Raw genomic sequence first — 26,372 nt, 5'->3', positions numbered from 1 at the left:
CTGCACCCCTCCAGCACCCCATCCCCCTTGACTAACAATCGAGACCCCACATCGCAGGAGCCTCACCAGAGGGCTCCAGAGCCCAAGCCCTCACCTCGATCTGGCCAATCGTTTCCTGGTACTCCTTGTCTCTCGTCTTGAAGAAGGATTCTGTCTCGTGGATCAAGTTGCCCAAGTTTTCCTCTTGCTGGGGACACAGAGCACAGGGGACAATGAGCCGGGTGGCGCGGGTTGCCGGAATGAGCGGGGACAGGGGAGGGCAGCCGGGCCGGGGTCTCACCTCGCCCTGCAGGTCGATGGTTGGGTTGCAGTTGGTGAAGTCCTCCCAGAGCAGCAGTGTGTCTTCGTTCTCTTCCCACGTCAGGCTGTCACAGTCATCGTCAAAATCAAAGGTCTCCCGCCTGTGGGATGACAGCGGAGGATAGGGCTGACCCAAAGCCTGGCTCCAGAGGCTGGGCTGGGGGGGGGGGGAAGGGGCACCGCCCCGATGGGTACTCTCCTGCCAGGCAGCTGTCCCACACAGACAGGGTGCCGGCCAAAGGGGACACACGCCTTATCCGGGGGGGGGGGCGGTCAGCTCTTTTAAAATGCAGAAAGTGGGGCGCCTGGGTGGCTCAGTCGTTAAGCGTCTGCCTTCGGCTCGGGCAATGATCCCAGGGTCCTGGGATCGAGCCCCCCATCGGGCTCCCTGCTCAGCAGGAAGCCTGCTTCTCCCTCTCCCACTCCCCCTGCTTGTGTTCCCTCTCTTGCTGCATCTCTCTCTGTCAAATAAATAAAATCTAAAAAAAAAAAAAAAAAAAACGCAGAAAGTATTGATATATTACTTATACCGTTTAAAATGTCTCTTTGTAAAGATGCCACTCTTTAATCAGTGGAGACTAAAGATATTTTCCTCCCAACTCCAATCTGGTGACTGTTTTCATTCACGTAATAGCTCATTTCTGGAGCCCCTACTTTGCAAGAGGCGATTTCTATAGTCTTCTCCACAACTCGGAAAGGTTGCTATCATGCCCATTTTACAGATGGGGTAACTGCAGCTCAGAAAGAATAACTCACTTGTCCAAAGTCACACTGCTAGCCTGTCACAGAAACTGGGGCAAAAAACCAGATGTCTCTGACGGCATTTTCCTCCCCCAGTAAAATACACCAAGCACCCATTACGTGCTGGGTGCGGGACTGGCCGCTAAGCATACAGATGAGAAAACTGAAGGGCGCAGGGATTAGGTAGACTTCTGAACCAATACATGCTTGAAATCGGGCTTGGATTCAAAGCCTGAGCAAATTCAGGGCTTCCCTATTCATTGGAACTGGAAGTAGGGTAACGGACCATAGGGACTTGCCTGGGACTGAGGGGTTTCTGGAGATGCCTTGGCTCCCCCAGCTGAAGGGGAACTTGATCAGATGGGATGGCTGATATCGACAGGGCTTAAGTCAATTGATGGATCGAATGAGCCGCAGAGGAGAATGTGGGTCCCAGGGCTCTCTGTCAACACCCCCGATCCTCCAGGGCACTGCTCCCTACCATCCCATGACGGATCAGGCTGGGGGACCACCGGGCAGGGCCCAAGAAGAATTTCTGGTTAAAAGCTGCCTAGAGCACCCCCTGGAGCCAGGTCCCCCACCAAAAAGCAGTTTCTGCCAGAGCCTATAGGTGGCTCCATGAGCCCAAGGACCAGAGTTGTGGGGGGGCGCGCAGAGCAGCATAGGAAGGCGCTGCTGGCCTGGACTAGCTCCAGATTAGCCCCTGGGGTCCACCGTCACCGCAACACATACTCGACCGCTGACTTCACTTCCTTTCTAGCGTCTGGGATCTGAAGGAAACCCAGCTGAGGAATGGGGAGCCAGAAAGGACAGGAAGATGGGCAAGAGAAAAGGGTCGGGAGATCGGGAGGGCAGGGCTGAGGAGCTGGCCATGGTGCAGGGAAAGTAGCAAATTCCTCCCCTTCTCCTTGGTCTGAAGCCCAAGCAACAGATTTTGATCAAAACAAAACAGCCCTGACATGGGGCACATTATTCAAAGACTTCAGTGCAACTGGCGGGGGGTAGCCTCTGGCTTGGGTCTCGGCCCAGCCCATAGCCGGTGGAGATATGGGGGGGGGCGGTCAGGGCCCTGCCCAGGGTGGGGTCAGCATGGCCTTGGCTAGAACTGCAAGGGTGGAGAGGATGATCAAAGAATATATATATATATATATATAAAACAACAACAAAAAATACATATATATATTTTTGTTTTGTTTGGTCTTTTTTAACCAGACAACTTTACAACCCAATAAATCTAGTTGGATACTGAGCCTAGTTCAGACCTGTCGACCCCAGGCACCCGATTTAGCATCGGACCTCCTTTGTACCATAGTAGTGCTGCCAGGGAGTCCCCAGACCCAGCTCTTGGAACTGTTCCTTTCAGCCCACCCCATTCCCAGGCAGCCTAACTATCCCTTGGGGGCTTTCTGCAAACGGGGACAATTTCTTCAGAGAAGCCCTTTAATTCACCCAAATGAACCCAGCTTGGGTGTGTGGGGTGGACAATCCCGCCTCAGGCTCAGGAATGCCCAGCGCCACGTTCAGAAAACCTGGATCCAGTCAAGGGTCCCTTCCACAGCCCGTCATCACCAAAAGATGAGAATACGACATTTGGAGGGGATGTCGGAAGACGGAATCAGGAGTCCAGGAGTCTCCTTGTCCCGCTCCAACAGCAAGCCCCCAAAACACAGCACCACCTCAGTTCTGTTCCCAGGGAATGACAAGTACAAGGAAGTGTCACACAAAACCATCCCTGCCCGGGTCTGACTCCTGCCTCCCTAAGAGTCACCTGGCTCAGCGGCAAAGGGACCAGGCCAGAGATGGTGTTGCAGAGAGGGCAGAGGGGGACTCTCTTCTGAGTGCAAAGACAGCTAGCTGGGGACAAAGGACTCAACCGCGTGCCAGGGGCCCAGCTCTGTTCCAACTCCTGGCACGGTCCTCTGAATCTCAGTTTCCCCATCTGAATGTGAAAGGGCTGGGCTGAGTGGCCTCTGGACTCTGTAATGCTAAGCCAGACCCAGGGCTCTGCAGCAAGCAGCCGGGGAGACCTGTGCCCCGGCTTCTGAACCAAGTACGATGTCAGAGGCCACTGCCTAAAAGACACGAGCCCCTGGGGAGGGGTTCTGTGGGGTTTTGTGACGGCTCCTTAGAGCCAAGAACTCAAACGTAGCCCTGCTGTTGGAAACCCAGAGTCCTGGGGGAAAGCGGAGTTCTCAGGGCTCGGGCGCCCAACTGCAAGGGGCTCCAGAGACAGAACAGGCAAGAGCCACCAGAGGGGCAGGAGGAAATAAATGTGGGCCCCAGAGACCCTGTCGCAGCCCAACCCTCCGACTCCAGGCCCTCAGGCAAGTCACCTAATGCCCGCAGGGGCACCCTCCTCTCCCCTCCCCCACCCCACCGCAGGGCCCCGTGTGGACTAGAGTCAAAGACGGATTCGGATGGAGAATATGGCCCTGGACAGACCAAAGCCACAGTGTCTCCCTGCCCCAGGCGACTCCACCCAATGAGGTTCGAGTAAACCAGCTTTTGGCAGCAGAGGGGAGAGTAGCCCCGAGGGCAAGTATCTGCCAGTGTCCCACTGGGGCGAATTCAGCTACTTCTGTGCCATGGCTGAAGCTGGAGTGGGTGGCCGCGTGCACGATCGGCTTTCGTGAGCCGCTGCGGGCCGGCCCCAGCCCACCATGGACCAGAGCCAGCCCCGGACTCCGCCGCTAACCCCCAGCATCTCCGGGACGGAACTCAGGCGGCAGACGGGCCTGGCTCTGAACCCCAGCTCCGCCCCACACAAGTGGAGCAGTCGTGGCCAAGGGCCTCCGGTCTGTGCGTCTCCGCGTCCTCGCGTACCAAGGGGTGTGGCAATCCAACCTCCTCAGCTCACTGTCTGGAGTCACCGAAGCCTCATTTGTAAAGCCGCCCGCCCACGGAGGACACTCAGTGGCTGTCAGGAGCCCGCCCTCGGCCAGCATGGTGGGCCCCGGTGCGGCGAGCGGCCCAGCGATCCCACTCCGGGGAAAACCGGTGGGAGTGTAAGGCTCAAGCCCATAGGACCCACCGCTACCATTTAGCCTCTTCTGAACATGTGGAACTCCCCAAATTATGAACGCTGAGACTAAATCCAGATTCTTTTGGAAGCCCACGCCGGCCGGACAAGGCGCTGTCAGAGCAGGCCACCGCTTTGCAGCCCTGCCCCCGGCAGCCTGGACAAGTGGACGGAGCCCCGGGGGCCGGGTCAGCGGAGATACTCACAGCTGGTTGAACATGCGTTTCATCTCGTCTGTGATGTTCATGGAGCCGACCTCGTCGTCCGAGAACCGGTTCACCTCCCCATCCTGCTCGGAGATGTCATCGTCCGAAGCCACCTTACGCTCTTTCTTTTTGGGGACCACCTGGCCCGGGAGGGAAGAGATGGAGGTAAGTGGGACGCTCTGCCAGGAGGGAGGGTGGGCCGGGAAGGGAGTCGGCACCCCGTGGGATGGATGGAGCGTGGCTGGGGCGGCCACTGCTGGGAAAGATGTGGAGCTCCTCTGAGAAGCAGGCGGCATTAGCAGGAAGCGTGAGGTGGGACGCATGCAGGAGGGAGGACAGACGGCCCGGACCCTTCCCTCCCGCAGTGGGTGGGCCGGCTCAGCTGGGCCCTTCACCAGAGCAGCACCTGCAGGATCTGGGGAGAGCAGCGGGCCAGACCGGGGTGCAGAGTCCCCCGGGATGTCTCAGAGCCAGCCAGAGAAAGAGAGAGAACCCCTCACAGAGGCCCAGAGGGCTCCATGCCTCAGAGCCCTCCTGCTCACATGCAAAGGCAATGGGCAGGCAGCCCGAGGGTCACCAAGCTTCCTCCACTCCAAGCAGACAAGACACGAGCAAACCGAACAAAGCCTGGAACGGTCACCCCGCTTCCCAGCAGAGGGGCAGCAAAAAGGCACGGAGGCGGACGAGCCCAGATCTCTCCTGCTACACCCAAAGTCACACACTTAAAAGCGACAACACGCTGTATTGCCCTGGGCTCAAGCAAAAGCCAAACCATGACCCAGAATTCAAGAAGCGGCCTTTGGAGAATGACATGTGCCCTCCCTGGAGGACAGCCCACCAGTGCAAACTGCCCCATCGCCTTCTCTCGGGACACACACTTGTTCCTTGAGGGCTGGGGGTGGGCCCTGAGAGACTCTTCAGTGGGAACGAAAAACAGAGGCCACCAGCTCCTCTCGGGAATTCTGAGGCTCATCTACCAGGGCTGAGCCAGCTCACCGGGTGCTCCCACAGCCTGGCCAGGGCTCTCAACCTTGGCGACGGTGCCCAGCAGGCCTGTGGACCAAGCCCCCGAGGGTCAGGAGACCTGAGTGCCAGTCCCAGCTGGGCCTGTCCCTCCCTGAGCCCATCACGTCCCCCAGCTGGGCGAGTGGCCTCCTCAGCCACAGGATGAAGCATTCAGCCCGAAGAGTCTACGAGTCGCCGAGTCCCTGACTCTATGTCGTCCTGGGGAGGCCAGAGTGAGGGCCGAAGCTAGCTCTGGGGGAAGGGGAGTGGGCGGGACTGGAGGGGAAGAGGGCCTGGCCATGCAGGGTAGAGGCCGGGCACTCTGGGACGGGGCAGTGGTGGGGGGGAGTGGCGGCTGGTGAGCAGGGTGACCCTATTCACCTGGAAGATCTTGGACACGTCTTCCGAGTTCCGTTGCTGTGCGACATCGCACAGCTTGGCCGTGATATCGATCCGGCGACAGATGTCCATGTCCACCTTCATGGCCTTTTCTTGGATCTTTGTGTCCAGGTCTGTCATGGGCTGCAGGGAGGACAGCAGGGGGGTTACGTGAGCGAGCATGGGGGGGCAGGGTGGGGCCGTCGCTCCCAGGCTCCTGCTGGGCAGAGGGGTGCGCAACCCCGAGTCCGAGTCCAAGGTGGGGGCCTGGAGCTTCTGGGGGGGAGGGTGGGGCCAGCGCTGCTCAGGTTGGGGGAGGGGGTGGAGAGGTCGTGGGAGCTAAAGGCTTTGGCGCCAAGTGGACAATGTGAGGCCATGTTTGCCGGCCTCCCTAAGGGCTGAAAGGCGTCCTCTCAACAGACACAGTGCCAGTGTTTATTTTGTCAGAGCAAAGAAGAAAGACACCTCCCACTCTTGAAAGACTTCCCTTCTCTCCCACCCCTTGTGCCCCACCTGTCCCCCCCCACAGAGGGGCCTGCCAAGGTGGCGCGCCCTCCCCAGGCTTCTTCCCATGGCCACGGGGTCTCACCAAAGACGAGGGGGGTCCCCTAGGACCCCAGTGAGGGGAAGCCAGGTGGGCTCCCCCAGCAGCCCCCTCCCCCGGAGGCTTCTGCCAGCCACACCCAGGTCCACAACCCTCAGGACCAGAAGCCACACCAGGCTGAGTCACCCGCCATCGGGCTCCTTCTCCTTTCTGGCGGCCCTCCCTACATGCTGCCCGCTGCCTGAAGGGGGCAGGAAACCTGGGTCCCCAGCAGGAAGGAGGCTTTGGTTGCCAACAGCTCCCGGCACCCACAGTCACTCAGAGAGGTTCCAGTCTTCAAAAGGATGCAGACGCTGGCCTTCCCTCACTTTACAAAGCAACCCTGCTGCAGGCTGCTGGCCTGGGGAGCCTCCTCGGCTGACAGAGACAGGACCCAGGGGCCTTCCTGCAACCTGCCACTGGGCCCTCCACTGTGCCCAGACATCGAGGCCCACGGCCACCACCCGCCCTCAATGTGGCGACCTGGGACGAGTCGGAGCAAACACAAACAGACCGTCAGAGGAGCCCAGGGGAGGGCGGGATGGGTTAAGCAGCAGATTAATGCATCTCTACTCAGACCAAGGGAAGCGGAAGTGGGGTGAGGGGGGCTGGTCTCCGATGCATCCGTCATCCTCACGGGGCAAACGCAGCCAGCCAGGACTCTAACTAGAAGCCGAGCTCTGGAGCCTCGGAGTGAATGAAGCATTTTGCATGATGGGTGTTGGGGGGGGGGGTGTCATGACGCTTGGGGCGGCAGCCAGTGGCACTTACGTCACTCATGAGCCCCTTAAACACCACCAGCTCGGCCTTGAGCCGCTCGATCTTCTCGTTCATCTCCTCCTGGATAGCTTCAGCCTCCTGCGCCGCCTACACAGGACAGAGTTGGGGGCGGGTTTAGGGGACCAGGCACCCAGAGGGGTGCGAGGGGCTGGACACCGGAGTCCACAGCCCTGGACACCTGATGTCCAACAGGCCAGGCACCTGCATGCCAGGAAAGGGGTGCCGAGCACCTCCCCCCTGCCCGGCTTCCCGCCAAGCCCAGTTCACTGCAGGGCACCACTCAGCTTAAAACACCTCTCCAAGGAATATCTATCATGTGGAAAAATCCCCAGCAGACATTAAGAAGAAAAAGAGCCAGGTTGGTGGAACAAGTGATTCTAATAGGTCAAAATGTGAGCTCGGTCCATGTGAAATTGCCAATAGTTGACCATCTCCCACCTCAAAAATGGCAACGCCACGTGTGTCCATGTAACCAAACACATGTACACATGTAGAGTACATGTGTGTTTGCACAGAAAAGACAGAAGGTCTCCCGGTAATTTATCAAGTGTGCAGGGAGGAGGGCAGGTAGAACTGGAGGAGAGTTTTATTTTCTTCTCTCTCTGTTTCTGAATGTTCCAAATATTTGACCGTGAACATGTCATGTTTGTAAATAAAAAGACTTCTGTTATAAAACAAAGGGGAGGAACAGGCATTCATCCTTTTCCTTCTACGTATTGACATTACTTTCTTCTATCTCTTAGAAGATCAGTGCTTTAAATATCGGAAAGCAATTTTTAAAAATGTTTGAAAGAACTTTTCCTTGCCTTCTCATGGGGTCATTATTCAGAGGCCGAGAAAGTGAAGTTTGCCATCCAGGGTACACGGCAGGTGGGTGAGAAGCAGAGCCCAGACCCAGAGCTACCGAGCCAGAACCGCAAAAGAATATTCTCACCGGGAGCCCACCCAGTGACACGCCACCCACCCTCTCTAAGGCATTCAGCCCCAAGTCAGTTCCTGCAATTTGGGGTAGGACAGCTCAAGAGACCATCCAGTCCTGAACTCAGGTGGGGAGCAGAGGGTCGGAAAGAGTCACTGGACCAACATCACCCAGCAAGCTGGGGTCAGCGCTGGGACTTGGACCCAGGCTTCCCTACTCCCATCCCCAAGCTTTTCTGCAACACTGTGCCGGTCCCCTCCTAGGTCCAAAGCAGAGGACAAGGAAGAGGGCTTTTGGCTCCCTCAAGGAGGGACTGAGGCAGCAGGAGTGCCGGGGCTGAGCTGGGAACGGCCTCCGACTTTGTCCCATGGAGACTGCATCCCTGGGCCACACAGCTCCCGCAAGCCTCTCGTGGCCGGGCCCTCCGGGGCTGCTCACCTCCTGCAGCGTGTCCACCATGGTCTGCAGATTCATGCGCTTGGCCAGTTCCTCCTCCCACCTGCAAGAGCCAAGAAGGACAGGTGGTCAGACGGTGGCCTCCCGTGCCAGTCCAGCCCTCAGACCCCAAGCTAGCACCCACCCTGGGCCTGTCCCCAGGCTGGGCAAGCAAGGTGCAGCCGTGAATCCCTCCCTGCCTGCCCTCCGGGAGCTCTCACTGTAGGGGAGGGGGACAGCCAGGTCGACACATACCCATAACATCAGGCGGGGGTGACAAGTGCCATGTTCCCAGCATGAGCACTGCACCCCGGGGAGACAAAGGCAGGAGGGACCACCACGTCCCCTTCACACAAACTGTAAAGTGCCGTGCAAATACCACTGCTCCTGCCATTGGTGCATCACACCGTATGGAGGCTGGCACTCAGGAACCTGGCTGACGCCAGCACCGCAAGAAACTTTTATTGTGCTGATCATCATGCTCCGCGGGAGTCTTTCTGTCCAGGGGCAACCCTCATCAGCAAAAAAATCTCCTACACAGCTGTTATCCCTGTCTCACGGATAAGGAAACTGAGGCTCAGAGAGGTTACGTGTCTTCCCCAAAGACACTCAGCTAGCTAGTGGATGGGGCTGGAATCCAAACTCAGGCCTGTTTTATTACATTAAAACAAAAACAATAAATATAGCTCTCACTTAGTCAGCGCTTATGATGTGCCAGGCCCCATTCCAGGGCTTTCTCTGTATTGTCTCATTCGAGGACACGTTGGTTAAAGCCCCACAGGAAAGAATAAAGGGCAGGAGGCACACAGGGGCTCACGCTGTAACCCCAACATTAACTGGAGGTGGAATGGGATGTTAATAATCATAATCACTGGGGGCGGCTGGGTGGCTCAGTCAGTTAAGTGTCCGAGTCTTGATTTTGGCTCAGGTCATGCTCTCAGGGTCATGAGATCGAGCCCCACATAGGGCTCTGTGCACAGCAGGGAGTCTGCTTGAGATTCTCTCTCCCTCTGCCCCTTCCCCCTCCCCCACGGCCTCACTCTCTCTCTCAAATAAATAAGTCTTAAAAAAATAATAATCCTAATCACCATTCCAATACCAGCTCACCTTAACTGAGTGCTTACTTTACACCAGGCACCGTTCCACGTGACATAATTCAATCCTCCTAACAACCCCCCAGCACAGCTGTACTGTTAGCCCGTGTTACAGATGAAGAAAGGAAAGCCAGGCAGACAGTTAGGGGCCCAAGGTCAGGGTGAGGACAGGTGGAGGCAGGACTCAAAACCCAGGCTGGAGGCTCCAAACTGAGCACTGGTAACCAGGATACATCAGCGCCCTCACCGGGCTCCCCACCCAGCTCCCTTCCTTCCCCAGAGGAAGCCTGGGGCAGGTTCTTTCCCTCCCTGCATCCTGGGACAGACAGATGAGCTCCTCTCTCTCCTCACCCTATGGCCGTCTCCCTACATGGCCTCAGAGCAGGCAAGTCTGGAAGCCTTTTAGGATGCTGTCGGGGCCAGCTAAAAATAGGCCAGAAGGGAGGAATGGATGAAGGGTGCGTTACGTCACTGGCTTTTGGAAACAAGAGAAGACGGATACTGTTTGCACACACAGAGGAAAATTCCTCCTCTCCCCCACACGCTCCCCTTCTCCCTCATTCCCTCTGGTCTTTACCAGCCCCCTGGCATTGGCAGCCAGGCCTAGATCTGCCACAGGCTTCGGGGTCCAGCACCTGGGGGGCAGGGGGGCTGGGGCTCCTACCAGGGATGAAGGATACAGAGGAAGCTGAGGAGGGGCAGTGAGAGAACCTAAGGGTCGAACCCAGGTGAGACCATCTCACGGAGTACCCCCACTGTACAAATAAGGAAGCTGAGATCCAGAGTGTATAGGCAATTTGCCCGAGGTCACCCGGTATGTCAGGGGCAAGGCCAGGAGTCCAGTGGGAGACAGGGATCCCTGAGGTATGTGGGGAGACACCGCACCTTGGGAGACAGGGATCCCAGGTGGGGAGAAGTTCACAGGCCACCCTCCACCTGCCCGGCAGCACGGGGCTTCTGGGGCTTCTGTCGAGGGAGGCCAAGGCCCAGAACATGGGTCTGAGTTGAATCATCTCTCCTGGCCCTGCTGCTCTGGGGGGGGGGGGGGCAGGGGACTCAGCTCCAAGCCGCTGAGCTGAGCAGGTGCAGGGAAGGGTTGTGGCCTGCCTTCAGCAACAGCAGGAGCGCAGAGAAGGGGGCAGCGAGGGGCGGAGGTGTGGGCACCCAGGGGCCTCTCATCCCCACATACCCACTTCCCAGACAGGAGCATCGAGATGAGACCCGGCCCCTCTCACTTTTCCTTCGAGCAAACTTTTGATGAGGTGCCGCAGGGCTCCACAGACCCATGGTACAGACAGGGAAAAGGAGGCCCAGAGAAGGAAAGCGACTTGCCCCGAGTCCAGCCCGGAGCGAAAACACGAGCCAGGCCTTTGGATCTCCAGACAGTAGCAAGAGCAAGAACCCCTGACGGGCCAGTTCAGTCTGCGTCCCACGCTCCGAGCTCAGGGCCTCACACACATCTTACTGGCTTTCATGTGAAGTATTATTAACCTGCTCGGGTGGAGAATTCTTCCCCAAATCCATCCTGCGGGTGCAAGAGCTGAAGTTCAGAGAGGTGAGGTAACTTGTCTAAGGTCGCACAGCTAGTAAGCCGGGACGGGACTCAAGCGCTGCCCGCGCCCTAACGCAGCAGCAAGGCCCAAGCTGTGATGGGCACAGCAATCCCCTGGGGATCTTGTCCGGGTTGGGCAGGTCTGGGGTGGGGCGGACACACTGCATTCCTAATGAGCACCCCCCGCCCACCCGCCACCACACACCGCACTTGGAGCGGCCCCACATCTCACTGGTGTTTCTAAGCCGCATCCCAACAGATGAGCTTCGTACCAATGATTGCACGGGCCTTTGTGACTTCCAAAGCCGGGGTGGGTAGGCAGCCGGCAGGCCTGCTCCCGGACGACCTAGGACAGACCCCGCGTGCCCGCGGCAGCCGGCCTGACAGACCCAATCCGCGGCCCACACCACGGTGAGAAGGGCTGGCTCTGCTCGCGCCAGCATTGACGGTGCAGAAAAGCTGTGCCCTTCAGCTGCTCTGGCTGACTGGGGTGGAAGGACAGCAGTGATGGGCTTCTTAAGGGGCCCCAGACGTCCCCGCATTCGCTGCGGCCCAGCCCCGGAGGGAGCAGGCAGCTTAACCGAAAACTGGTCAACCAAGTTGCGGCCGCTTCAATTGCAACACCTGTGTCCCAGGGACAGTCCCCTCCCCTGCCCTGGATCTGCCCGCAGGAATAAGGTTTCAGTAAGGATGGGTGTTTCGGGCAGAGGCGCCCACAGAAGCAAAGATGGGCAGCACGGAGGCCAGGGAGGAGCCACTCAGAAGGAGACACACCTACTAGGGGCCAGGGCTTGGTCGACAGCGTGTCCCATGAGCCGGCTCTCCCACCTGGCCCCCGCGGAGCAAAGGCGCGCACACTGTAGGCCGTGACGCTACAGAGAACCCCACCCCCCCCGCCCCATTTTACAGGTGGGGAGATGAAGGCCCAGAGCACAGAGATAACTCCAGCCAGGGCCGAGGTGGCCTGAATCACTTGGAGCCACCCCTGCCCACCCTGACCTACTGGCTCATGAAACTTCCAACTTTTCTTCCTTAAAGTGCTGGATACGAGAAGGGAGAAGAGGCACACTGCTTGGTCACCTTCTGGGGGGCGTTCACCATGTCGGGCATTCACATACACGTAAAATAGAAAGCACCACTTAACCTTCCCCCAAGGATTGTCCCCACCGTGCAGATGAGGACGCAGAGGTTCGGACGGAACCCAGTCGCCCTCCCCCGCTCCTCCTCAGCCTCCTGAATCCTATTCATTCTCTCGCTGTCTCCAATGCCATCTCTTCCCCAGATGTCACTTGCGTTCCCTCCTTGAGCTCTGGTTCCAGGCAGCCGGGCCTCGGGATCCCCGCCTCCTGGGCCGCTTGGCCATGGGACCTCATCCCGCAAGGCTCTCACCCAAAGAGCCAGCTGCGATGTGGGGGACAGGGATGGACTCCATCTTTCATTTTCTCCACCTCCAGAAAGTGCTCAAGGCCCCGCCCCAGCACCAGCTGTGCCCCCACCACACCACGGGGACCTGCTCTCGCCCCCCGCAGCCTCTCCCTCCCCACCCTGCAGACGCCCTCGGATGGCAGTCTCCGAGGGCTCTCTGTCCACGGCCACGCAGCAGCAGGGCAGACAATGATGGAGGAAGAGGAGGGTAAGAACACTAAGAGAGCAGTTAATACGGACCAAGTGTGCACCATGTGCCAGGCACCCTTCCTAGGAGCATCACGTGCACAACCTCACTTAAACAAGCCTCACGGTCACCTCCAGGTACAATTATTATCTCCATGTTACTGATGAAGAAGCTGAAGGCCAAGACCATTACCCAAGATCACACAGCTAGGAAGGTGGGGTCATGTCTACGTCACACCTTTACTCAGAGAATCTCCAAAACTGAAGGCTGGAAGGGGCCAGAGTTCACCCAGTCCACACCTCTGAGGGTATAGATAGGGAAACTGAGGCCCGGGGTCCCACAGGGAGTGGACGGCAGAGTGCCCTCCACTCCCTTAGCCCAGGCCACAGCTCACGAGGAGGGAGGCGGAGGAATGTGAGTCTGAACCCAGGCTCAGCCTCCCCAAGCACCTGCCTCCATCTTTCGGAGCCTGGGTCTCTCCACCTACACAGCCCCAGCACACACCAGGGACACTTAAGAAGAACCCATCCTGTTCCCACACTCTCTGAAGGTCATGCGACCAGCCCTCAGCTCTGGTTGGACTGGACCTCAGGGCGCATCTCCCGGCCCCAGCCCAGCCTCCTGCCCTCTGCGACTCATCGCCCCAATCCCTCCAGTGGTCTGTGCTCAAACCTTCCCACTGCCTGGAGCCTTGAACTGAACAGGAAATCAAGATCCCAGTGAGGAAGGGGCTGACGCATGGCACCCCCACAGCTCCCGGAGTGCAGCCCAGCATGACCCACAGCTCGGCGGCCAGACGGAGTAGCGGGCAAGGGCAAGGGCCGTCCTGGAGAGCCTCTGCACCAGTTTAGAGGGCGAGCAGGGGCTCAGACTTGGAGTCCACAAATCGGGAACTTGGACTTGTGTGCGGGCAGCATGGAGAAGCCCTCCAGCACCCATCTCATAAATCTTAGGCCCCCTGTGCCCTGGCCTGACGGGGCATGAAGGAAACATGAGAGAGAGGCCTGTTCTAGTGGGAGAAGAGGCGCAGAGGAGGGCTCCTCATACAAGTCCTCAGAGGAGTCGGGTCTAAGGCCGGAGGTCCGGCCCTTCCAGCAGGGCTGAGAAGTGGTTATAATTACCATTCCTGCACTCACTGCCATACTCCTGCACCTAAAACCCACCTGCACTTGGTGAGGAGCCTAACAGTTGTATGGATTTGTTGAATGAATGAATGAATGAATGAATCCGAACCACAATCACTCCTCAGCCCTCCTGCTCACCCCTTCTGCCTGGAACATTCTCCGCCTACACCACCCCGGGCCAGGGGCTCCCAGGAGCCAAGTTCCGAGCACTAGCCTTCCGCTCAGCTCTGTCCACTCCAGGGCAGGAAGGGGGCAGGGAGAAGGAGAAAGCTTCCCTCCCCCACTTCCCACTGCCCTAGGGGCTGAAGAGGGGAGGCAGAGACGTCAGGACAAAGAGGACCGGTAGAGGAAATGACCCTACAAAGTGACTCGGCAGCTGAGGTCTGGGGCCTCGGCCACTACCTTAGCAGAAGGAGAACACATGTGAGGCCAGGGGCCGGGACAGGGGGTGGCAGCACAGTCCCAGCCAGATGTGGCCTCCCCGCATACCAGAAGAACCACCGCCACAACCACAGGATGGACGAGAAGTCTGGCAGGCCACTGCGGGGGAGGGGGGAGGCAGCTTCACTGCCAGCCTCCCCTCCACCCCCAACCCCCACCCCCCAGCCAGGGTCTCCTCCCCCCGACCCCTATCAGCTCCCGATGACACACAGAGCCTCAGGAAAGGGACTGACAAAGCCTGGCCTGCTGGGGGGCGGAAAGCCAGGCTGAAGTCACTGGCAGAGGGGCTGACTCACAGAGTTTTCACTTCCTGTGCCGTCAGAGAAATGAGGTCTGGGGCTCCAGCTCCAGAGGAAAGTGGGTACAGCCCCAGAAAAACAATTAAGGCTTCAGGGACAGCCATGGGGCTGCTGGGGAGAAAGTCCTGAAGATGCCTAGGCAGCAAAGGACTAGGTTTGAATCCTGCCCGCGCCACTTCCCAGCTGTGTGACCTTGGGCAAAACAATCACCCTCCCTGGGCCTCAGTTTCCTTATCTCTGAGATGAGAAGCACTCCACCCCTTTGGAGGGTGGTTGTGAGGATGACATAAGGTGGGCAGTATGGACGAAGACACCCAGTCCCGCCCCCGGCGCAGAGCAGACAATAGATGCTTGGCAGCTCCGTGTGAGCCGTGGCTCCAGAGCCCAGACCTCAGAGAGCTGGGAGCGTGGCCCAGGAACGGTCCACACCTTTCCAGGGAAGGTAAGTCGCTGGCACACCCTGGCTGACTCACTCAGGTGATGGGAAGCGAGCTCAGGTGAGGGTAGGCCGGAGCCCGCAGTGGAAAACTTCGTTCTGGGGCAAGCATGGGCCTGGCCTCCGGTGGAGGGCAGGTGGCAGACAATAATTTCCACCCAGAAGGACGGGGAGCTCACCCCCTGTAGCACAGCTGGGTGCAGGCTGCCGCCAAGGCCAGGAGCATGCCAGGGCCAACCTGCCCACCCCCCTGGGCTCCCCCTGGCTTCTGTGTATACCCCGCCCACAGATGCACAAGGCACTGCTCCCCTTCCCACGCGGATGGACCGTGTCCTGCCCCTGGCCTCACTGCAGAGCCAGGGTCCAGACTAACATCTGAGCTGGGGGACAAGGCGGCCCGGCCCATACGCAGACCAGGGGGCCTTTTCTTCAAATGCAGTCTCACCGAAGTCCACGGGCAGGAGATCAGAGTGGGCGCGTCAAAGGAGCCCCAGTTACAGATGAAGATCCAGAGCCGCCCACTCTCTTAGTTTCTGCTGAGCCCCCCTAGAGAGCTTCAATGTCACAACTGAGTCAACTTCCCATGCCCCAGCACCCCCTTGGCCCATATCACAAACAATTCCCACTTGTGGCAGAAAAGAAACACAGATGAGCGGAAAAGGCAGTGGGGGTGGTGGGGCTGGGAAGACAGCCCTCCTGCCAGGCAGCTAACTGCTCAAACTCCCCTCTCCATCCTGACTTCCTCCTCACACGGGGTTTACCGTGAGCACCTTCTCCCTCTAGCAGAAGGAGGGCTGGGCGCCCCTGCCTGCGAGCAGAGAGGCCCCCCGCACCCCCGAGCCCGGCCCTCACAGGTGCCTCCTGACACTGCCCTGCTGAGGCTCACCGCCCTCCTCCCGTCTGCGCTCAGCCCCTGATCCCAGGGAAGGGACCCCGCGCAGACGTGCCCATCAGCAGCCTGGCTGCCCAGCTGTACTCCGCTGCTCAGAAGGAAACACAAATTAAATGCCAACTGATTGTCTCCACGGAGGAGGTATTAAATTAATGTGCACACTTAACCAGGGCGGCCGATTCCATTACAGGCGGGCAGTAATGGCCCGCGGAAGGCCGCCGCACAGGCTGTGAGCAGCCACCACTCCGCGTGTGCACCCCTACCCGCCATGCTGCCCCACACACACACGCACGCACACACGCACACACAGGTGCATGCGAGCACAGGCCTGCTTTCAACCTGAAAGGGCAGCCTGGTCCAGGGAGCCCAGCGGACAAGGCTTGCCATGAGCGACCCGGGCCTTCCAGAATCAAAGATAAGAGGAGTCTCCACGGACTCCACTAAGAAGGGCAGGCAAACTGCGAAAGCCATCTGCTACTCTGTGATTCCTGGGGGCCCACTTACCACTACTTAGGAGCCTCAGTTTCCTCCTCTGTGAAATGGGGGTGGCGGTCCCACCTTGTGTGGTACACGGGCAGACTCGGTAAGCTCAAAAGAAGGAACACAGGCACGCCTGATAGACGATGGCCATTCTTACAACTGTTGTCACCCTGCCTGTTGCCTGGGGGAGGGAGACCCAGGGTGGCACAGCCCGGACCGCTGGAGCAGGGCTACTTCTCCATCCCGCCCCGACTCTGGGGACCTGGAAGCCCTGCAATTCAGCTGCCCATAGTTTTCCCAGCACGGAGGTGAGAGTTTGCCCTGCCCATGGACTGTCACAGCCCCTGATCCCGGGGAACGGACCCCGTGCAGACGTTCCCATCAGTGGCGAGGTGGGAGGCGAGCTGCATGGAGTTGTCCATGCTCTCCCTCCCTGTTTCCAGTGGCCAGGGGCACCCTGTGAAGGCAGCTGGCTGGCCTCTGGGGCTTTCCACGGGAGCCACCAGGCCTTGAGACAGCTGGGAGGGGCTGGCAAGCCCTTGACTGGACCTTATGCCCCAGGCCCACACGTCCTCAGGTGAGCATTGTGCAGGAAGCCCTGAATCTGGTCCTGTCTCTGTCCCTAACTTGCTGTGTGACCTTGGGCAAGTTCCTTCCCTCCTCAAGCATCACTTTCCCATTCTTAACACAATGATGTCCAGCTGAATAAATTCTAAGAGCCCAACCAGCCAGGCTAGAGAACAATTTCCGTGGTCCCTGGGCAAAAACACCACGCTGACCACAAAGCGATCTGATAAACCACAAAGTCTCAAGCCAGCTGGGATATCAGTCTTTGAGTTCAAACCAATGTGTGTAGTAAAGAGAAGGGCAGGGGCTCTGGAGTGTCCTGGGATCAAACCCCAGCCATATATCCTAGAGCAAGCTACCAACCCTCCCTGAGCCTTGGTAAGACTGCCCACCTCGTGGGGCTTTCAGTGGACTCGTGTATGACAGGTACCTAGAACAGTGCCTGGCACCCCATGAACACACACTCGGTGTCCTCGTCCTCATCCTCCTGACCTCCCAATGACAGACGGGCAGAGAGGTCCAGAGACTGACAGAGTGGTCCTGGACCGCAGTGCAGGTGCCACACCTGAACCCAGGACTGGCTGACTCCAGAGCCACTATGCCGCCATATTAATCATGATAATGATGATGGTTGGTGGTGATGATGAGCTAGATGCCACCATCAGCTGGCTGGGTGACGGGGGCACCTGGGGGTAGGGGTGGCAGAAGAAAAGGAGCCAGATGCTGGTACTACCAAGTCCACTGCCAGCAAGCAAGACCCAGCCGGTGTCCTGCCTCTGCCCTCCATGCCCCCAGACGCTCCCCAAGAATGAACGGGCATGTGCCAGCCCTTTGTCTGTCCCGACAAGGGTCCCCTGATGGCAAGAGAGACCAAGGTAGGAGAGGTCCCGCCCGCCAGAGCCAGCTAGTCTCACAACACCACCCCAGCAGACACAAGGCATTCTCGTGGGCTCAGAGAAGCCCCCATCACCTGTCCCACGGCCAATCTGAGGTTTCAGCCATTTCTATGAGTCACCTGTTCTAGTTACCCAGTGTCCATCTTCGCCCAGATTCCTAGCACCACTCCCACTTCGGTGCCATGTATGGAAACACCTACAGAGAGACCTGACAGCTCTGCATGCCTATAATCCAGAGCTGTGCGCTGGGCAGCACCCTCCTTCCAGTGCCACTGTCTAGAAACCACACCTGAGGGGGCTCTACCCCCCACACACAAGCCAGACCACTTCCAAGAAGGAAAGTGACTCAAAGGGTCTCATGGCAAGGAGGAATCTGCACCCCAAATTGTAGGCCACCGTGAGGTTTCTGGGGCACCATTTCCAACCTCTTCCAGGCTTGCTACGCCTTCATCACCTCCTCCAGGGAGCCCTTCATGACTTCCCCAGGGTGAGTCACTATGTCCATCAGGGGTTTCCAGTCCTGGCACATGCCTTCCTCATGGCATCCAGGGAGCTGTAAACAGTCACTTCTCTGCCTCTCCCATCCCACTCGCTCTCCTAGGAGAAGGGGAAGACTTACATTGACTGGAAAATGCTTATTACGTGCTGGTCTAGTCACTGTTTTCCCACCTTAGCTCTGTGAGCCTAGTGTTCACATGCCCACTTCACCGATGAGCAAATAGAGGTCCAGATGCAGTGCCTGGCTCCAGGTCAAGCCCAGTCCGTCTGACTTTCCAGGCTGAACAGCCTCTCAGGGATAAAACTGTCTTACCAGCTCCATAAACCCCTCTCCCCATCATGCCCACAAGCACACCCCAGATTACCACCCCAGGGTCAGATGCACAGATGTGGACTCATGGGGGTCTCGATCACTGACTTGGAAAAGAGCTGCTTAGCCAGGGTATCTGCTTTGCCCGTTTACTCACTTCTGAGACCCTAGAACCCAGGTGGAGAAAGGCCTTAGCATTCCGCCTCCAGTGGCCAAGTCTGATCTGCGGGCAGCCCCGCCAACCCCCCCACCCCCACCCCGACCACCAGCACGTGACCAGCAAAAGAGGCACCGGCTTTGGAGTCAGATGGAAATGGGCTCAAATCCCAACACGACCGGCCACAGGCTTCTGGGCAAATGATTTCCTGCCCTGAGCCTCCCTACTTGGACACTGTGACATGGAGATCATGAAGGACCCTCCTCAGGGCTGCTCTAGTCTGTGAAAGAGGTGATATACGCAGGCTCTGAATAAATGGAGGCTCTGCTTCCCTGCCCTGTCCTGCTGCCAGGAGCTAGCTCTGAGCTCTCCCTGGGTCTCAGTCTCTTCATCTGTAAAATGGTCTGTTTCCTCTGGCTCTGCTGCTCTATGGAAACCATAGTCGGGGGGAGGCTGCAGTTTGTCATCAGACCCCCAGGCACTTTCCTTCATGAGCCTGGGATGCTGGGAAGGGCAGATGCGCGCCTCTGGGCAAAGCACCTAACCTGCGCTCCAGGTTCCCCACCTCTAAGGTGGGTGCTAATGGAAGCCCCTACCTCGCAGGGCTGGTGTATCGAGTCTGTATGCATTAAGCGCTTAGTACAGAGCCCAGCTCCTAAGTAAACGCTCAACTGATGGAGGCTATGATTAGTCATGGGATGGGGTCTTCCCGCCACTGAGAAGGGGTGGCTCACCTTGGGGTGGCAGTCCACTACGTGAACTGGCCAGGGCCCCAGGGCACCAGACAGGATACCTGGATGCCCAACCGAACCCCTGCTATCAATGTCTGGTAATACACGGATGTTATCAATGACAAAGACACAGGAGGACTTGCCATCACTCTGGCGTCCAACCCAGCGCCGCCCGCATCCCAGCACCGACAGAAGACCCAGCACAAGGACGCCCCAGGGAATGAATGTTGGGGGTCACAGAGCCATACAGCCTCACAGCATCCACTGCAGCCCAGCTCCGCCTGGCTGTTGGCTTGCGATACCATCTTCTTCCCCCCCATGACAGTTTCAACAAACATTTCCCAAGTACCCGCTCAGGGAGCCAAGGGCTGGGGGGTGGGGGCAAAGAAGTGGATTCAGAGTATCCCCCTCCCACCGGGACAGGGAGGCCAATTCCAGAGCTCTCTCCAGCTGGCACCTCTGGCTCCCTTAGCCTCAGGTCCTCAATCCCTCAGCCCACAGGCAGGACGGTCTGGGCACCAGCTGCCTCGTGCCCTGGAAGCGGGGACAGAAGGGCCTGCTGCTCCTGCTGTCGGGGCCAGGCGGCATCTTTGCTCTGCCCACGAGCGGAGGGGAGTCGCCCCTGCCCCGTCGAACCCAGGGGCAGGAGGGAGGAAAGCAGGAACCTACCACCACACTGGAAACAGAGGGAACCACGTGGCTGGGGGACAGGGCTGGGAGGGAGACTGGTCACGCTGTCCCCTGCTGTATCCTTTTTCTAAGTCATGGTAAAATGCAAATATAAAATTTCCCACCATAACCATTTTTAAGTGTCCAACCCACTGGCATTCAGTACACCCACCGTCTTCACCTTGCAAAACGGAAACTCTGCACCCATTAAACAATAACTCCCCACGCCCTCTGGCGCCCAGCTTTCTACTTTCTGTCTCTATGAAATGGACTACTCCTAGGGACCTCGCAGAAGTGGAACCATACAGTATTTGTCCTTTTGTGACTTAGCGTAAGGTCCTCGGGGTTTACCCATGTTGTAGCGTATATGAGAATTTCCTCTCCTGGTTCTTTTCAATTTTGAATGATATGTGTCCGTTAGTCAAAAAATCAAAACCATTTAAACCTCAAAAAGACAAAAACACCTGCTCGCTCTCCCTCTGGTTTAGGTTGCATGCGTATTTCACAACGATTACACCAGAAATTGAACATGTAAGTGAAACAAAACAAGAGACCCCACCCAGTCCCACCTCCCTGAGAGAATCACCTTCACACTGGCTGCACGTCCTTCCCAGTGCCTTCTTAGGAAAGCTTATCTTTTACAAGTGAATCCAGGATCAGACAGGACATGGCGCTTAAGTGTGCTTTTTACACTTAATATACAGCAAGCATCCTTCTGGGCGGGTCACACGGCAGGTGGCTGTGGCCCCGCTGATCTAACGGGTCCTGTGCTGTCATTTCCAAGTCCTAACAATCTAAACAACGCCTCAAAGAGCTTCGTGGTATACACACATCTGTGTATCTGTCCAGTTATCTGGGTGGAGTGAGTGCTGGGTCAAGGGGGCGGATGTGTGCCCCCTAAAGCACCGTGTGTGACAAGGCTGAATTCTTGCGGGGCTTGGCCACTGCTGGAGCCTGGACAGCTGCTCCGGGAACCAAGGAAGAGCAGGGTCCTGGGTCCCCCATCCTAGTTCCTGCAGCAACACTGGTTTGTGCCTCAGTTTCCCCATTAATCAAAAGACTGGTGGGAGAAGACCCTGCTATAAATACTGCCCTTCCTCACCCTCATTGGGGCGGCATTCTGCCCCCTGCCCCCAAGGAGCAACGTGTTGGGAGATCAGGTCCATCTGAGAAATGGGCCCGACACCTCTCTTCCCAAAGGGTAGAGGTTTTCCCACCTAGTGTGTGATGAGCCCTGGAGCAAGCAGCCTCATGCTAGCCTGGGACAAGATAAAACAGCATCCCCACGGCACCTCCAGCTCCCGGGGTGCCAAGCTGCCTCACACCTGCAATGCTTTCGCATGTGTTATACACTCTGCCCAGAAGGCTCTGTTCTACATGCCTCCTTTGTCGTCTCTCTCTCTCCTCTTCATCCTATACCAACGTCAGGACCTAGTTCATATACCCCCTCCTCCAGGAAGTCTTCCCTGACTCTTTGGTCAAGGTCAAGTGCCCTCCTTCTGTACTCCAAAAGTCCCAGTCACTTGCTACTCAGGTGGTCTCCCTATTTAACTCTCGCAAGATCAGGCCAGTCTCTGGCTCCCAACTGCAACTCCAGAGCCCAGCCAGGGCCCTGAACAGTAGGCACCAAAAAATGTTTCCTGGATAAAGGGTGCATTGAGTGTCACCTCCAGGGCCTTTCCTGGGACACCCAATCTGGAGTCAGTGCAGCACTGATTCACTGTGTGGCCTTGGGCATGACCTCCCTGCCTGCCCCTCCCCACCAGCCTCAGTTTCCCAACCTCCACAGTCCCTGCCACCTCTCCTCCCCCAATGCTCTTCTCTCACCTGGTCACCTGGGTCTACCTCCCGCAGGACAAACGACAGGACGGTGAGCTCACAGCTCTCTACCCCCAGGACTTTGCCTTTCTGCTCAGGCCCAGCCAAGCCCCCAAAGATGCTCCACCCCACTCCCCTCCCCAGCATCAGGCACTCTTAGCAGCTCTCAGATGCTGGGGTTCCAGCTGTTGCTCAAGCCCAGAAGCCAGCAGGGGTTCTGAGCACCCAGGCCAAAAAGCAGGAGGCCTGGGGCAGGGGGGGGTCTGAGCCCAGGAGGCTGGGGAGGCCCCACCCAGAGTTATGTTTACAGCTTGGAGGAAAAACAGCAACTCCCAAGGCTATTTTAGAAACCTAATGTGCACTTTGGGTCTCCAGTTGTTTATTCCAAGTGACTGTGCCGCCCCCCAGGTAAGTGCAAAGCACTGTGGGTCTGCAGCTCCGTGTAACCCCCCCACAAAGCCACATCACTCACTGGGAGCGCTGTGCACCCCGAGCAGCCCTGGGCCCGCGGCCTCAGAGTCCCAAGTTATCCTTAACATCTGCAGCCTGCACAAGTAAGGGGTTGAAGCCAAGGAGAGCCCACCGGACAGGAGTTGGCACACACACACACCCCACCCTGGATTTATACCAAGGCTCTGCAGCCTTGAGCAAGTCCCCTCTCCAGGCCTTGGTCTCCTCATCCGTGAAATGGGGGACAATGACCCCCACCTGGGTTATATGAGGACAAGCAAGCACAGCAGATTCCATGTGTGCAAAAAAAAAAAAAAAAAAGAAAGAAAGAAATCTCCAAACATGGGATCCCAGGATGTCAGAAAGGGATGCTCTGAAGTCCAGGCCATTCGTCAATGGGAAGTCTGAAGCTCAGAGGGTTAAATGACATGTCCAAGGTCACACAGCCAGACAGCAGCAGAGCAGGGACCGGAACCCAGAGCCTGGATGCTTCCTTGCCACGCTGCGGTAAGGGGAGGAAGACATTCCTAAGCAATCGCCAGGGAGGAAGGAGGGAAGAGTGACACAGACCCAGGAAGCCAATTACACGTGGGGCTTGTGCCACTGAGGCTGGGCTGGGGCAGACACTGCCTGTGTGTACAGCATCCTAATTGTCCCAACTGGCCGGACAGGTGATTAGTCTGCCACCGTCTGCGCCACGAGGGATTAGTGACTAAACGCAGCTCGAGGGGACAGACTCATTGCTTAATACCAGCCTCCTGTCGTCATGCGGGCCCAGCCAGTGAGGAGGGCACTGGGACACCGCGTACGCGCACACGCGCACACACACACGCGCACACACACACACACAATGTCCCTCTTGCCCATCCGTGGGGCTGGGCAGCCCCTCTCAGAGGACAGAGAGGTCAGCTCCCCCAAGGACAGAGGGGAAAGAAATGGAGCAGACACCCGGAGAAGCTGCTATGACAGTAAAGCCTCTGGGGAGCTCCTTACTGGAGCCTCTAGTTTCTGCTGATAGGGAAACTGAGGCTCACAGAGAGGAGGTGACTTGTCCAAGGTCACATAATCAAAATAGCTCACATCATGAAGTGGTAGTTTGTGATGGGCACTATTAACTCATTCAGTCCTCACGACAGGCTTAGGAGGTGGGTGCTTATTACTCTGCCCATTTTACAGATGACGAAACTGAGGCCCAGGGAGGGGAAGTGACTTGTGCAAGGTCAAAGTTCGAAAGTGGTAGAGAGCCAGGACTCAAATCCAGGCAGTCTGACTCCAGCGCCCAAGCTCACGACGCCAGACTCCCCTACTGACCCTTATGGAGTGGCAAATGCTGGATTAGAACATAGTCTCTCCCATCCCAAAGCCTGGGCTCCTGTCTCTGTGCCAGCTGGCTTCATTAATAGGAGGGAGAAGGTCAGAAAGAATGTATCTCAGTCTCCCAGGGGTCAGAATGGACCCTGAGTTGCATCACCTCCAAACCGCAAGGGCAAAGTGCTGAGGCTTCCATGCCAACCTGCCGGGCTGGGCCCAGCTTGGCCCTGACCATGTGGCCCCTGAAGTAAGGCTCCCACAGCCCTGGCTTAGCCTCCAGAGCCAACCGATGGCCAGGGAATCCTTTAGAGACCAGAGATCCTCCAAAGGGGGTCCCCCAAGCATTGCTCAGATCCTGCCAGGTGCCCAGCCAAGGAGGAAGCAGAGGGTCACCATCCCCAGCCCTGCCAAGGAACCAGCAGGCTTCTCTTCTCAGCTCAAAGCCTCTCTGCTCCCTGAGACTTGCCCCCGCCCCCCCAGCCACACAACCCCTGGCCCAGACTGAGCAAGAAGCCGAAAAAGGAGACGGTCCAAGACAGAGGGACAAGAAGGAGCAGGATGGGAAGGGATGAGGCCTTTCACACAGCTCCCTTGCCCCTTACCTCAAAACACTTGGACATCAGACAGACAGACTCGGCCACTTCCAAGCTGGTGACCTAGTAGAAGTGGCTTTACCTCTCTGAGCCTTGGTTTCCTCGTCCGGGAAATGCGGGCAGCCACAGTTCTACCTCCCAGGTTGCGGGAATGGCACAAGATGGTGAACACCAAGCGTCATCTTAGTGAGGGGGCCCCCCTTCCGGCTGCTGGGGGGTGGTTCGAGGTCCAGCGTCCGAGGCTTGGCTGGGACGTGCCATTCTTCCCTGCAGACAGTTCATCCTCTGGGCTCCCCGCCCCTACCCTGGGAGGGGGGCACTGTCCGGTATCCAGATTCTCTTAAGTGCCTGGCAGATAGTAGGCCCTCAACTGGTATTTACTAGATGAATCACCTTGGGAGCTGGAGCCATGGGGTAGAGCAGCGAGAGGGCCTGGGTGCGAGTCCTGTCCCTCCACCTGCACTGACTCACTGTGTGACCCTGGGCCCGTCCCAGCACCTCTCCAGACCTCACTGCCCGAGGAAGCTCTGACCGCCCCCCCAGGAGCTCCGGCTCTCCCTCCTCTTGCCTCTGGGAAACCCGTAGGCCAGCCACCCCTGGGGCAGCCTGCCCAGAGGTGAGCCCTTTCCCAGCAGGCCTGGCTTCCTAGGGACAGACAGCCGAGTGCACGTCCACCCCTGTAAGCCAACAAAGGCAGCAGGCAGGCTTCCTCCTGGTGACTTTGCCTGGGGACAGATGGAGCATGGTGTGGCGTCTGTCAAGCCAGATGGCCTGGTCGGCCTGAGGGGCCCGGACACCAGCTGGGTGTCCAGCCCCAGCAGGCAGAGCTGCTTAACCCCTTCTTGTCCCAGGTGCAGGACTTAGCATCCCCTTGGTAACTCGGTCACTGCGGTACACTCGGGCTTCATGCCCTCCACCCCTGGAGGTGAGTGGCCTCCCTGGGGCCAAAAGGGAGTCAGGGAGGCAGTGGGGTGAGAGGGAGCCATGGGACAGGGGGGAGTGGAGGAGGTGCCGCCACTGGGCCCAGACGGCAGTCCCAGACCGCCAGGAATGTGCCAACCCAAAGGGCAAGCAGGGGAGGGCACTGATTCCTGGCCGGGGAGCTGAGGGGAGCTGAGGGGAGCTGCGCAGAGCCAGCCGCTTTGCTTCCAGGACACCCATATGGGGCAGGGACTGCCAGGCCAGAAGGCCACCAGCCGCTTTATCGGGCCGGAAAACCCACTCCCTGGCCCAAGCCCCAGAATCAGCACTGCCCTGGGAAAGAGGAGACCCAACTCCACCAGGCTGGCTCAATGGCCCTTGACGTGTTGCTCAACCTCTCTGGGCCTCAGTTTCCCCATCAGGAAAGGTGGAGCCAGAGTGATCCCTGGGCTCCAGGGCCACGTCCAGCTCCGAGGGTTCCATGACTCCGGGAGAAGGCATGTGCCACCCTCCCAGGAATTGGTGGGATCCCAAAGGGACCAGCCAGATCCTTCTTAAACCAAGAGCATGCCCTAACAAGTGTGCATTGAGTCAGGAGGGCCTTTAGGAGGGAAGAGGGTAAGCTTAGGGGCTCAGAGGGGAGTGGTGCTGTCTTCTCCAGGAGGTTGATGCCCAACCATTCCCCTACTCCATGGAAGGCTACACGGGAATGCAGCAAATGGGATTATGGCTAGAGACCAGGAAGCATTTTCCAATGGAAAAAGCTACAAGGCACTTCCAGGGGAAGACTCTGGAATGCCCTCCCTAAGCAGTAAGATCTCTAGTAGGAGCTGCAAAGGTCCCAACCTCAAGGCGAGGGAGGACCAGATGACTTCTGGAGACCCCTGGGGAGAGCAAGCTGGTGTCCACAAGAAGTAAAGCAGGGCCTCAGAGTCTCTGCACTCAGGTGCCCAGCCAATCTGGTGTTCCAGACGGGCTGTCATCTTGGGGCAGAGCATGGCCAAGCTCAGCTCCAGCCCGGGACTGGCACACTGATCCAGCAGGCATCTTTGGGTGTCTTTCAGGACAGAGGCTGCAGAAAAATCCAGAAAAGCCCCAAGACCACATCAAAATAGGCGAGGAGGCAGGGCTGGGCGAGAGGACTGCCAGCCAGGA

At 58.0% G+C, this 26,372-nt stretch overlaps 1 protein-coding gene across 2 annotated transcripts in view; it reads right to left on the bottom strand.

Moving 5' to 3' along the window:
• Nucleotides 1–26,372, bottom strand: part of IFFO2 (intermediate filament family orphan 2) — a 47,500-nt gene that overhangs the window by 6,579 nt on the left and 14,549 nt on the right. Inside the window, exons 2-7 of one of the 2 annotated variants that reach the window (XM_036115525.2) lie at nt 8,370–8,430; nt 7,004–7,099; nt 5,653–5,793; nt 4,267–4,406; nt 281–401; nt 95–187 (exon numbers count right to left, since the gene is read on the bottom strand). In XM_036115525.2, coding sequence (XP_035971418.1) covers nt 95–187; nt 281–401; nt 4,267–4,406; nt 5,653–5,793; nt 7,004–7,099; nt 8,370–8,430 — 652 coding nt within the window. The remainder of the gene's footprint in view (nt 1–94; nt 188–280; nt 402–4,266; nt 4,407–5,652; nt 5,794–7,003; nt 7,100–8,369; nt 8,431–26,372) is intronic. The other variant, XM_078073738.1, reaches the window with a different exon arrangement.

Source organism: Halichoerus grypus, chromosome 5, assembly GCF_964656455.1.
Source record: "Halichoerus grypus chromosome 5, mHalGry1.hap1.1, whole genome shotgun sequence".
NCBI lineage: Eukaryota > Metazoa > Chordata > Mammalia > Carnivora > Phocidae > Halichoerus > Halichoerus grypus.
The sequence above is the reverse complement of the archived record's forward strand: the minus strand, read 5'-3'. Positions and strand labels throughout refer to the sequence as shown.